The 12,950-nt window shown below is 53.1% G+C and overlaps 4 protein-coding genes across 4 annotated transcripts; 2 read left to right on the forward strand and 2 right to left on the reverse strand.

Annotated features, from left to right (window-relative positions):
• Positions 1 to 211: 211 nt before the first annotated feature.
• On the forward strand, positions 212 to 1,638 carry H6S33_006361 (uncharacterized protein; the record flags this gene model as incomplete). Its single annotated transcript, XM_044837703.1, has 4 exons — positions 212 to 453; positions 591 to 885; positions 941 to 1,216; positions 1,282 to 1,638. 4 exons carry the CDS (start codon positions 212 to 214, stop codon positions 1,636 to 1,638), a joined length of 1,170 nt encoding a protein of 389 aa, XP_044689888.1.
• A 1,095-nt stretch (positions 1,639 to 2,733) lies between these two features.
• H6S33_006362 (uncharacterized protein) lies at positions 2,734 to 3,929 on the reverse strand (the record flags this gene model as incomplete). The annotated part of the gene is made up of 5 exons (XM_044837704.1): positions 2,734 to 3,045; positions 3,127 to 3,403; positions 3,470 to 3,693; positions 3,761 to 3,792; positions 3,881 to 3,929. The coding sequence occupies 5 exons, from the start codon at positions 3,927 to 3,929 to the stop codon at positions 2,734 to 2,736; spliced, it is 894 nt and encodes a 297-aa protein (XP_044689889.1).
• A 534-nt stretch (positions 3,930 to 4,463) lies between these two features.
• Positions 4,464 to 6,067, reverse strand: H6S33_006363 (uncharacterized protein; the record flags this gene model as incomplete). The annotated part of the gene is made up of 3 exons (XM_044837705.1): positions 4,464 to 5,659; positions 5,749 to 5,830; positions 5,897 to 6,067. The coding sequence occupies 3 exons, from the start codon at positions 6,065 to 6,067 to the stop codon at positions 4,464 to 4,466; spliced, it is 1,449 nt and encodes a 482-aa protein (XP_044689890.1).
• A 1,395-nt stretch (positions 6,068 to 7,462) lies between these two features.
• H6S33_006364 (uncharacterized protein) lies at positions 7,463 to 9,244 on the forward strand (the record flags this gene model as incomplete). Its single annotated transcript, XM_044837706.1, has 4 exons — positions 7,463 to 7,551; positions 7,687 to 8,066; positions 8,136 to 8,955; positions 9,013 to 9,244. 4 exons carry the CDS (start codon positions 7,463 to 7,465, stop codon positions 9,242 to 9,244), a joined length of 1,521 nt encoding a protein of 506 aa, XP_044689891.1.
• Positions 9,245 to 12,950: the final 3,706 nt, after the last annotated feature.

The raw sequence follows: 12,950 nt of genomic DNA on the forward strand, positions 1-12,950 counted from the left end.
CCTCTCCCAACCTCCTTTGAAGTGCGTCTTCAACTCTCCCGTCAATTACAGTAACAGTCCCTGTTCCATCCCCCACGTCGTAACGAACTTTCTTCCAACCAACCCCTCAATCAGTTTTTCTCTGGCAGAACCCTTCTTTTAAGGACCTCTCCATCAACCTTTCTTTCTTGATAAATCAAGCCCACAAAGCAACCAAAAAAAGAATCTAAAAATGTCCACCAACGCCGCTGAGCACACTGAAGCAGTTGCTGCTGCCCCGGTTGATGCTACTGCTCCCACTGCTGTCGAGAACATGACTGATGCACTTGCCAACACCACTATCTCTGATGAGACCAGTGCTGCCGATGCTGCTCACGCTGCCTCTGCTGCTGAAGGCAGGAGACTTTACATCGGAAACTTGTCTTACGCTACCACTGATGAAGAGCTGAAGGCTTTCTTCTCTGGGTTTGAAATGTAAGTTCCCTCGAGCTGTTTGTGCTTTTTTTTTTTTTTTTTTTTTTTTTGACACCTCCCCCTGCTACCCTTGTCCGGAAGCATGCATACCCGTTATGATATGAATTTTGATTCAATATAAACTGACATACCTCAAGTGAATCATCATCTATCCCGACAAACCCACGCAACGGCCGTCCAGTCGGCTATGCCTTTGTCGATCTCACGACAAAGGAGGAAGCCGAGCGTGCTATCGCGGAGCTCAGCGGAAAGGAGGTTGCAGAGAGGAAGGTCAGTGTCCAGGTTGCCAGGAAGCCTGGAACTGCCTCTTCCAGGAGGGAGGCCTACAACGACCACTCGGACGAGCAACAGCAGGAGGATGGTGAGCACCAGCAGCAGGGTGGGAGGAGAGGTGGTAGGAACTCTCGCAGGGGAAGAGGACGTGGCGGCAGGGTTAGTACTCAATCCTCCAACCTATCATCGGTCCGTTTACTAACCGGGATTACAGGCTCGCGGTGGTAACCGTGCCAACTACAATGCCAGCGGTGAGGCTACTGCAGACGAGGGGACCACCCCCACTGCCAATGTGCTCCCTCTCACCGAGGCTACAAACACCACTGAGGCTCCTAGCTCTGGTGATGCACCCGCTGCCCCCACTGGGCCTTCCGCTGAGGGAGACAATTCCAACTTCAGGGCCAGAAGGAGAGGCCCCCCCGAGAACGGCGTCCCCAGCGCTACCAAGGTCATGGTTGCTAACCTGCCGTATGAGCTGACCGAGGACGAGGTTAGTTGCCATTGATCACAGATTGAATATTCGGATGACATGCTAACTCTGTGTCCCAATTCTAGCTCTTAAAGCTCTTTGCGGATTATAAACCGGAGAGTGCCAAGATTGCCCTCCGTCCTATCCCCCGCTACATGGTTCGCAAGCTCCAGTTACGCGGAGAACCCCGCAAGGGCCGTGGTTTCGGTTTCGTCACCCTTGCCTCTGAGGAGATGCAGAAGAAGGCTGTCAGCGAAATGAACGGCCGCACGGTCAGCGACAGAGAGATTGCTGTCAAGGTCGCCATCGATAACCCGAAGATTGAGGGAGAGATCGAAGAGGCCAAGAAGCAACAGCAGCAACAGCAGGAAGGGGCACAGGAGGCCAAGAATGAAGAGACCAAGGAGAATGGCGTTGCCGAGACCTTGCCCACTGCTTGTTGAGAGGTACTTGAAATGTGAAAATTTAACGGCTGAAAATAGAAGAGTTTGGGGGAACGGTTTGCTAGAGGTCTTTTTGTTTTTAAAAACCAATACTGTCGTTTCTCTTTACTCTGTTGTTTAGGTGCTTTTGAAAAAAGTGGGGGTTAGGGCTATAATTTTATTTTTTTTTCCTTTCTTGTTTTCCGGCGAATGTGGGGCAGGGGTTTGATTTTCGCTTTTTTTTTCGCAGGATTTTTTCTACTTGCTATAATATTCGGGTAGTTGGGTTTAGTCGGTCTGCTTCCAAAGAATATGTCTGGAGGAAGAAAAAAAGTTGAGGGAAATAGGGCGGTTGATCTGAATCTGGTTTCACAGGAGTTGGTATGAGAGATGATAGTGCTTGGTCTTTTTTTTTTTCTTTTTTTTTTTTTTCTTGATCAGTTCGTAACTCATTGCAAAAATCAATGGTCTACAGTGGTCAACTTGACGAGTTTCATGGGCGGTTGAGCTGGCGTTGCAATGATTGAGAGAGCTGTAAATTGTGAATGTGATAGGATCACCAACTATCACCCGGTGTGCGAATGTCATTACAAGCCACAAGCCAGTCCAGCCCAGTCCAGCCAGTCCAGTCCAGCCAGCCCACCCACAGCGGGTCTGTGTAGATGTGAGCAGCTCTTCAATGGAGAAAAAACAGAACAAATTATTCTAGAAATGAGTGTTCTATTCCCGGATTGACTGGTGTTTTGAAGCAGGAGAGAAATGCTCGAGAGGCCAGGGTTAGGTGAGGCGGTGGCTGCAGAAGCTGGGGTCAACCATCCAATCGCGGGTTTGTGCGTTCTTTTGAAGACGATACCTGCGCTTTTAAGAACTGGGGGACAAGAAGCAGCATGTTGTAGCATAATAGTCCTCACTGACCAGAATACACATGTAGCTGCAGGAATATACAGCTACAGGAATGCCCGGGTGCTCCTCGTCCAATACACAGCTCCAAACCCATACCCGCAATTCACATGGGCAATTCACATAGACAATCCACATGACTAATTCAAAAAACACATAACCAAAAACCTTATAACCAATTCACATGACCAATTCACATATAACCTACACCTACACCTACAACTTACTCCCCCTCTCCCCCCCCCTCCCCTCCACCCCCTCCACCACGCCCTCAGTAAGCACGCTCTCCGGATACTCCACCCCGCTCCCCGCCGCGCCCTGCCGGTGCCACGCCCCACCATCAACAACCAGCGTCGTCCCGCTGACAAAGTCCCCCGCGGGGCTCAGCAGGTACACCGTTGCGTCCGCGATCTCGCTGACCGTGCCGAAGCGCTGCAGCGGTATCGCGCGCGCCGCCGCCGCGAGGGCGTCCGGCCGGCTGAGGCGTGACATGCCGGCCGTGTTGGCGATGGGGCCGGGGGCTATACACTACACCCCCCATTCCATTGCGTCAGCCCTGGGTCAATGATAGTATAGAGAGAGAGAGAAAGAGAGAGAGAGAGAGTATACGTTCGAAGTCACCCCCCACGGGCCAAGCTCCACACACAGCACCTGGCTGAGCGCATCGATGGCCGCCTTTGCGGCGCTGACATGCGCCTGGTAGGGCAGGCCGGTGTAGTGCAGTGTCGCGCTCACGAAGAGGATCTTGCCCCGTGTGCGCTTCAGCTCCGGCAGCGCGGCCTTGACGGTGTTGTAGGAGCCGAGCACGTCGATGTCCATGACGGCCTTGAAGGCGTTGGCCGAGAGGTTGGTGGTGGTTGCGAGGAAGTTGCCGGCGGCTCCGCAGCTTCACCCTTCTCCATTAACATCTAGGATTCGGATATGTAGAGAGCAGAGGGGGGGAAGGGCATACATAACATAATCCACACCCCCCAACTCTTCCACCGTACGCTCCACCGCCCGCTCCATCGCCGCAGCATCGCGCACGTCCACGACAATGCCGATACACTTTGCGCCCTCGCGCAGGGCCGCGATCTCGGCGGCGCGGGCGTGGGTCTTTGAGGGGTTGCGGCCGATGATGGTAGCGTTGGCGCCGAGGGCGACGAGCGCGCTGACTTGCGCGGAGCAGATGTCGCCCTGGGGGTGTTAGCTGGTGGGTAGGGAGTGAGAGGGGGAGGGGGAGGGGGTGGAGGGGAGAGCTTACGGCGCCGCCGGTGCAGAGGACGACTTTGCCTTCTGTGGAGCGTGATGGTTAGCTAGCTAGCTGGCTGGGTGTGTGGACGGGCGGGCGCGGGAGTGCGCGGGGTGGGCGTGGTTTGCTTACCGAAGATGTTGGGCGCCCAGACGGGCGACATGAGCGGTGGTGGTGCCATTTTGCGTGTGTGTGTGCGGGTGTGGCTGTTGTGCGGTGCGGTGCGGTGCGGTGCGGTGCGGTGCGGTGCGGTGCGGTGCGGTGCGGTGCGGCGGGGATTCCAGCTGTTTCGCGGGCTGTGCAGCTGCTGGCACCGGCGGACGGGAGCTCTTTTTGTAGCTCGACGGAGCTCACACACACCCCTAACCCTGGCCGGGACCGGCCCGTGATCACTAAACCGAACCGGGGGCTGTGTGCCGAGGCTGCACGCGGGGCCGAGTGAGAGTTGGTGAGTGGGGTAATGATCGCTGGGTGGGGTTTTGGTCCCGGGGGAGAGTGCCCGGGAGAGAGAGTGTGGTTGATATTCACAGAGATGCTGTGCTGTTCTATATATACAGACACTGACTGCGGCTACATACATAGAAGAGGAAGAAGAGGAGACAAAAAAAAAAGACAAGAAGAAAAAAACCTACAAACTTTTGATTGAAGAAGAAGGAAAGACATACACTCATAACTCATCTATAGAACCCCCCCCCCCCCCCCCCCCATTCCCGCATCACCGGTACTTCGCATACACGGCCTCCTCCTTCCTGCGCTCCTCCACGCGGGCAACCACCTCCGGCCCCCACACGTCCACGGCGCTCTTCCGGCCCTTCAGCACCTCCTTCTCGTGCTTCTTGGCCTCATCCTTCGTCATGACCACGACGCCGTCAATACCAATGCGGTGCTCCTCCATCCCCCACACGCCGCCGTCCTCCCTCTCCGGCAGCGCCTCCCACCGCGTCAGCACAAGCCTGGTATAATACCCGCTCACCACGCTGCGGCCCTTAAACACCTCCTCCACCACATACCCGGCATCCTCCTCCCTCAGCGGCACCCTGAGCCCGGGCACATTCCCGCGCAGCCTACTCTCCTGCCCCGCCAGCTGCGCAATCATCTCCTCATACAGCTTCCCGCGGTCCTTCCCCACGCTGTACTCCAGCGGGTACCCCGCAATGCTCGCAATGACATGGTTAGCCACGCACAGCCCAAACACGCCCGGCATCGTCCCCAGCACCGGCAGGATGCGCACGCGGAACTCGGGCAGCGGCGCCAGCTCGTCCACGCCGCCCCTTGCAAACTCCTCGGCCGACAGCGGCAGCAGCGACGCCTTGCCGGGGCCGGGCTTCTCGGTGCTGTACACGGTGGGGATGCCCGTGGTGATGCCCTTTTGCCGCAGGCGGCGGCGCGTGGAGCGGGAGAGGGGGTCCTCGGAGGACTCGGAGATGTCGCCGATTTGGATGCGCGAGGGGTCGGATTTGCAGCCGGCGCCCATGGCGGAGATGACTTTGAGGCCGTGTGAGTGGCAGTAGGCGAGGAGGTCTACCTTGGTCGCGATGTTGTCGATGGCGTCGACGACCCATGTCGGATTGCCCTCCAGGAGTGTCTCTGCGTCGGCCAGCGTCCACAGCTCGTTCCGGGCATCGATCTCGACCCATGGTGCCACGGCGGCCAGGTGTGTTTTCAGCGCGATGACCTTTGGTGTGCCGACGTCGGCGAGCGTGGCCACGGCGTGGCGGTTGAGGGAGGAGAGGGAGACTTGGTCGAAGTCGATGAGGCGGATCTTGCCGACGCCGGAGCGGACGAGCATGGTGGCGGCCCAGGAGCCGACGCCACCACAGCCGACGACGATGATGGTGGAGGAGCGGACGGCAGCGAGGCCGGGGGTGCCGAGGAAGGTGGCGTTGCGGGAGAGTTGTTCGGCGATGAGATCTAGGTGGGTTAGTGTGTGGTGGTGATGAGGAGGAGGAGGAGGAGGAGGAGGAGGAGGAGGAGGAGGTAGGATGGGGGAGAAATGGTACCTTCGTCCCAGTCACCGCGGAGGGCAGAGGCGGCGAGGGTGCGGTCCTTGTCGGTGGAGGCGGCAGCGCCATAGTCTGTGAGCTTTGGGGGTGTCAGGTATTGCTTCCTTGACAAGTATATAGAACAATTGACAGAGTTTGAACATACAGCCACAGACTCCGAGCTCTTCGGGATCGAGTCCTTCAAGTTCTTCACCTTCGACAGCCGGTTCACCCTCTGGAACGCTAGGATCGTCGAGCCCACCACCACGCCCGACACGAGCGCCGTCAAGGCCAGCTGTGTGCGGGGCGACGAGAGCAGCTTTGCGTCGAGGTTCATTGCTAGCTTGCAGTGATGAGAGAGAGTGAGAGTGAGTGTGAGTGTGAGTGTGAGTGTGAATGCGAGTGGTAATGATTGAATTTCAGCCAGTCAGTCAATGATATCAGTCACCGCTTTGTGGGGTTAATTTTAGGTTTGCGTTTTGCGGCGTGCCAAGCCTTCGAGGTGGGTGTGGCACTGGGCGGTAGCCCTGGCCCTGGCCCTGGCCCTGGGCTGGGATGGGATGGGGGACGGATGGTCATTGGCCATGCGATGCTGCCCCGGCCGGATGAACGAATGAGATGGAGATGCACTTTGATCGGATGCAACGGGGCTTGTTGCGGGGTGTTTTATAGCCGCGTGTGTGCTGGAAGCAATACCTCTCTCCGCTCTCTCTCTTTATGCAGTGCTTGAGAGCTCAATCGGTAACAGAATGCACGCTTCGATCTATACGAAGAATGAAAGCACACGTGTGTACGTAACTTGTACAGTTAAAAATGACAAGCCTAGTTTAGCTAAACCATAGGCACTGCTGCTGAGACCGCCTTAGAGCAGGCGAGTTACTCGGCCCTGAGTGAGAGTCCATGAGGAAATCCGCATCCCCATACAATCCACTGTAAATACACAAACTACATAGGTACATCCATGTACTTGTATGTACATAGCGCTACAGCACACGCCTAATAAATCCAGCAGCTATTCATCGCTGCACTGCACGCGCTCTCACACTCGTCATTCCCCTTCTGCATCACGATACCAACTGACCCACTCCTTGGCGGTGTTTCTATTAATATAATTTTAAACAGGATCACCCGCCGGCACAGTTTTCAGTTTCCCCAGCTCTCGGGTGTGGCCAGCTGCCGCCGAGCCTCCACCTTGTCTTGTCTTGTTCCCTGTTGTAACCGTTTTTTTTCTTTTTTTCTTTTTTTTCTTTCCCTTTCGCCAGGGCGACAGGCCGGGGTCGCGTGTATCTCACCATTGCGAGCCTGATTGCGAGCCTGAGCGCCACCGCCAGCGAGTAACTGACTGCCTGACTCCAACCTCTCCTTCTCCCTTCTTCCCTTCTTCCCTTTCTTCCCTTCGCTCAACCCCAGCATAACCTAACAACCCCTTCCCTTCTTCCCCTTCCCCCTTTCATTCCATTCCCCTTCCGTATCTTATCTTGTCTCACCACTGTAGATAGATAGATACTGCTGTAAACTTTTGTTCTGTTCTCTTCTCTACGCTCGTTCTCATACATACAATACCCTACTATACCACACGCGACTGTTCCTGCTTCTTCGCCACCGAGATCATCACCACTACTGCAATAGCTACCACCACGTGGCTGCTAACTAACTATATAAATCTAAATATTACTATACACCCCACACCCCGTAACTGAACTGTAGCAACCGGGTTGCCGCTGTCACAGCCATGCCCGCCTCGCCAAACTACGAATCGATAAGCCAGCACGATATCGACGATCACCCTGCCACTCTCGGTGATACTCCAGGCGGCCGACGGTACTACATCCACCCCTCTTCCCACCCGGCTCCCTGGTTGTGATACATGTCAGCTCCGTCTATGCTATACCCTGTCTATGGAGTGCTCCTTTTCTGCATGTGGCTAACGGTTTTACCCCCTCGACTCGCTAGCAGACGCCAGCGCCATGGAAAGTCACTTCCTACCGGCGAAGCCTCATGGCTAAGTAGTGTTATTAATCTTATGAATACCAGTATGCTTCCCCCCTGCCAGATAGCTGCCATCAGCATGTGTATGAAAGAGACTCATGGATGGGAATCTGTAGTTGTCGGCGCCGGTGTTCTTGCGATGCCACATGCGATGGCAAAGTTCGGAATCACCCTAGGTGTATTCGTGATCGTCTTCTCGGGCTGTATGAGTGGCTTCGGACTGTACCTGCAGGCACGGTGCGCAAAGTATGTCGAGAGGGGCACGGCGAGCTTCTTTAGTCTCAGCCAGTTGACATATCCAAATGCCTCGGTCGTTTTTGATGCTGCGATTGCGATAAAGTGTTTCGGTGTGTGCCCACTGCCCATAGTGTTGTGCTGTAGATATATCGCGGGTTCCTAATGAGATCATGTGACAGGCGTGGCTGTATCGTACCTAATCATCATCGGCGACCTCATGCCACAGGTAATCCTCGGCTTCAACGAGAATGCGGGCAGCATCGACTACCTCATGGATCGTCGCTTCTGGATCACCGCCTTCATGCTGATCGTGATCCCATTGTCGTTTCTGCGCCGCCTAGACTCGCTCAAGTACACCTCCTTCATCGCCCTTGTCTCCATCAGTTACCTGGTAGTCCTTGTACTTGCGCACTTCATTATCGGCGACACACTCCCAGACCGGGGCCCCATCCACCCGCTCTTCCCCTCGTCAACCATTGATGTTCTTGGCGCCTTCCCCATCATCGTTTTCGCCTATACTTGCCACCAGAACATGTTCTCCATTGTCAACGAGATCAACGATAACTCCCACGGCAGCACTCTGAGCGTCATCTTTGGCTCGATTGGGTCCGCAGGGTTCATCTACCTGCTCGTGGCAATCACAGGGTACCTCTCGTATGGTGACAATGTGGCTGGGAATATCATTGCCATGTATCCAGGTGCGTGGACGAGCACGGTGGGCAGAGCCGCAATTGTGATCTTGGTGGTGTTTAGCTACCCGCTGCAGGCGCATCCGGCAAGGGCTAGTGTGGACAACGTGCTCAAGTGGCGGCCAGCGCGAGGTGGTGCGGCCGGGAGACCCATGATGCCGGTTGTCAGGAGTGCCGAGATGAGCGATCGCCGATTTGCGGTCATCACGACACTGATTTTGCTCGGAACGTTCTTGACGGCAATCACGGTGAACAGTTTGGAGAGGGTACTGGCGTACGTTGGCAGCACTGGAAGTACGAGTATTAGTTTGTGAGTTTCCCTCCATCTATCACATGTCTCGGGAGTGTCGAAACTAATGTGGCGCAGCATCTTGCCGGGAATTTTCTACTGGAAGATCTCGAACCCCGAGGCTGACCACCACGCACTGCTGAAGGACGACGAGGACTTGAACGACGAGGAGGTGGGCGAGTTTATCGGCAGCGTTGACAACTGGAAGACCAGGCTGCTAAGGAGAGGGGCGCTGGCGCTCGTGTGCTATGGGTTTCTAGTTATGTTCGTGTGTCTGGGTGTTAATATCCTCGGACATCCGAGTCATTGAGTAGTTTATAAATATTTATAGGTGGACTGCTGATGAAACATCAGCAGTATGTGGGAACACTTGTAAGGCTTGACTTTTCGATATGCAGGTGTTCTTACATACGGGTGGTTGGTAACTGGTAGGTTGCATAGGTGCGAGGGGTGGAGACGCATTCATCTCGGAGCTAGAGTTTCTCGTGAGTTTTGTTTTCTGTCTATTGTTGTTCTTTTCTTTTATACTGTCGTCTTATTCTCGCTTGTGATGCCCGGCATAACTTTCATCATTTATGGCGTTTTGTTTTCGGCCCTGTAGGGTTACTCGTGTTGTAATGTCTTTTTTCATTGTTATTCTATCGGTGATAATAGGGCATTAGAGTAGGGTGGAGTATGTAGCTGTGCATGAGCCTATTTAGGTTCATTCATTGGTTCCGCCTTTTATACATATATATATATATATATAGTATTGGTAGATAGAACCGTGGAGAGTAGCTTGGTGGGAATTGATGCGGAGGTTGTTGCTATGATTGTGATATTCCTGAGGGATTGAAGCCGTGAAGGTGCCTGTAAAGCGTCATCTGAACTGCATAGCGCCAACAGACAAGGGCTGGGGAGATGTCCTGAAGTGAGACTACCACTCGGAAAGAGCACGGAAATAATCTTTTCATGTACCCAGTGCTCGGAAAGAGCCTTAAAAACGACTTTCGTCGAAAACCGCTTCTGTCAACCGTGTGTCCATAAGCTTTGTACCTGTCAGGTTCCCTCTGCCCCGCATATAGATACAAAAATCTACCTTGAGTCAATCAAGACGTCAGTAGCGTTATCAAGTAAAGTCCGTCAGACTAAACCTTCGCGGATGCACCGCCAATCCCGGAGCTTCCAGACATGCCTCGCCTGAGACATCCCGTAGTATGATGTTTCTTAGACATACACTTAAGGTTCGTCTGACTATACATAGCCCATCCCCCACCCCCTCCAAAGAAAACTTAGAAATTGCACCTCCATGTCAGGGTCCAGTCCCGAATGACTGTTATTGATTCCACCGGAAGCCATATTGATGGATGGGGATGGACCCTGTATGGTGTGTGGCTGTAGGGCTGCGTCTGGTCTGGTCTAGGGTTAGGGTACTTAGATGCGGCGGCGGCTCAATTGAGGAAGGAGCTTGATGGGTGCCGCCCAGGCTGCAGCTGGCACTGCTGCTAAGGTACTCTACTCTTGTGATGCTTGCTGATGAGTAATTATAACCTCTTATGCTCTCGTTTGCTTTATGACTTGAAGTGTGCATAGATGGCACATGTATGTTATCACCATGCAGCGCCAGATGGTGGTACTTTGGGGATGGGGATCGAAAATAAGACCGCATTTCTGGCAAAGCAGCAATTTGGGATAACACCCCCGACATCTCGCCAATTCTTGTGGGGGAAAAAGAAGAAAAGAAAATAAAAAGAGGGGGAAAGATCCGTTTTCTCCGTTTCAAAACTCGGCAATCGTGAAGATATGTACACGTTTTTAGCCACAGGAACAATGAGCCGGGTGGAAGGAGATCTGAAGTACATTGGTGACAGGCGCTCGCTCTGATTTGCTACTAAATTTACACACAGCGCATCATCTGCGGCGGCGGGTAGCGACGATGGAAAAAGAACACCTAAAGTAACGCTTTTGGGCCTGGCAGAGCGCCCTCGTTGCAGATCTGGGGGGGAATATAAAGAGAGGCACTGCTCACAAGATAGAGGGAAGGATACTTACGCCGCAGATACTAGTGTTCTTGTCAAGTATCTTCGCCTCTTTGCAGTGCGTTCTCGCCGTATTTAGGCGGTAACCCGGAGCAGGACTCGCCATTTCTACATTCGCATACCCGACTTTCTGTTTAATTGACGAAAAAAGCTCTTTCTTTCTTTCCTTCAGGTAAAGGAGCGCGAATTTGGATATTGGAGAGGGATAATATCAGGGATATCGATTCTTCCATCTCACGTCGTTCTTCATGCGAGAGGGAGAAGCAGCATACCCGTGATATATATATATATATATACTTCATATAGGGTGGTCTCCCGCTTTATTTTTTCTTATTGTTACTGGTGAGCCGGGAAGGATAAGCTCTACTCCCCAGATCGGCTGGTCTACCGTTCAATTTACGCTTTCCGTCTTCCTATTGACCTTCCAATTCCTCTTTTGCTGCAGCGAATCCACTTCGGGGTGTTCTTTTCTTTTTTTTATTCTTCCTTTGGGAACCGAAATTTACTACTAGTTGGTACTACTAGTACATAGTTACTGTAGTGTAAGCACACACACACACACACACATCCCGTTCCACCAGTCAATAATACACATGTAGGTACAGCCTCACTGCCCCCCCCCCCCCCCCCCCCCAAAAGTACGATTGCCTCATCTCCAGTCTACATACCCAGAGCAAGGCTCATGGTTTCCAGTACTTTGAAGTGGGAAGGCTAGTAAAAGCAGGCAATCCCTTCGCCATACATGCACATCATCTCCTTCTCTTTCCTATTAAGATCTTACTATTTTTTATTGCATGGTAGACCCACTCGCCTGCTCTTTTTGCGGCGTACAAAACGTGCCAAACACATCACATATCATACATACATACCCCTCCCCTCTACCACTCATCTCAATTCTGTTTCCATAATACTCCGCCTGCCTACTTCTAAAGGAACTCTCCTCCCACATTTCTATTCACCTCTATTCACACTTCCTCCACACACACACATCGTCATCTCTAACTGCCATTTCCACCCAACCCCTTCATCCCACTAACACGTAATAATTAATTGCAACACTTGAAGCTCACGATTTTCAGCCCTTGTCTCTAGCACTTTCAGAAGCAGATCCATTGTTGCATTCAAGCCACACGGTCAGCCATACAATTAAAGCCCACTTAACCACTCTCCATTCTACGTGGTTGTCGCTACCGCCATTCGAGGGTCTACGCTGCTCATCGTGAAACTAGCCCCTGCCGCGTCCGCGTCCCACCTTTTTCTCTAATTGATTGAACCGGAAGAGCGCTCTGTGCAGCATCCACTCCCACTCGCACCCCCATCGTCATCTAAGCACCCCCAGGTCTTCCCTGTCAGTGCTTGCCCCATCGCAATTCTCCTTCCGCCATTCCACCTGGGATCGCTTCCTCCCTCCCTCTTTCATCCCCCACCCCCCTAACTTTTTCATTGCAATAACGACACTACTGCCAAACCCGTCGGAGCGAACAAAAACACTTGGGTTTCCGTTTTCTGCTACGCTCCTTTCTACGACTGCTTGATCCCGTTCACTTTTTGACATCTCCTTCGTGGGGAGTTACATGCAATCCTACACCTCCCTTCATCAACCGTCTGGAAGAAAAATGCAAGGGCAGGATAAAGCAATGTCGCGAGGCAGGTCCTATGGCAGCTCCTCGAGAGCGGACTTTGGAAATATAATTGGCGATCCGTTCGCTCTATCAACTATCTCAATAGCTATAGTGAGTAGCGCTCATATATCACCCTTTTGTTGTTGCTGTTGCAGTTGCGAGGGGGAGCTTTAGGAGTCCGTTGCCGAGCAAACAAAGAGAGTTGTCGTTGTTGTCGCTTGTTTACTGTTTACTGACAAGCACAAACAGATAGGATGGCTGGTAGGGTTCGTCTCACAGATGATTGCGGACGCCGATAGAACGATTGGGAATTTCCCAAAGTTCGCTTGGTGGTCGATCGTCTATGTACTATTTTGTATAATTGGGGTGATCATTG

Source organism: Morchella sextelata, assembly GCF_020137385.1.
Source record: "Morchella sextelata strain SCLS chromosome Unknown scls_20, whole genome shotgun sequence".
Taxonomy (NCBI): domain Eukaryota; kingdom Fungi; phylum Ascomycota; class Pezizomycetes; order Pezizales; family Morchellaceae; genus Morchella; species Morchella sextelata.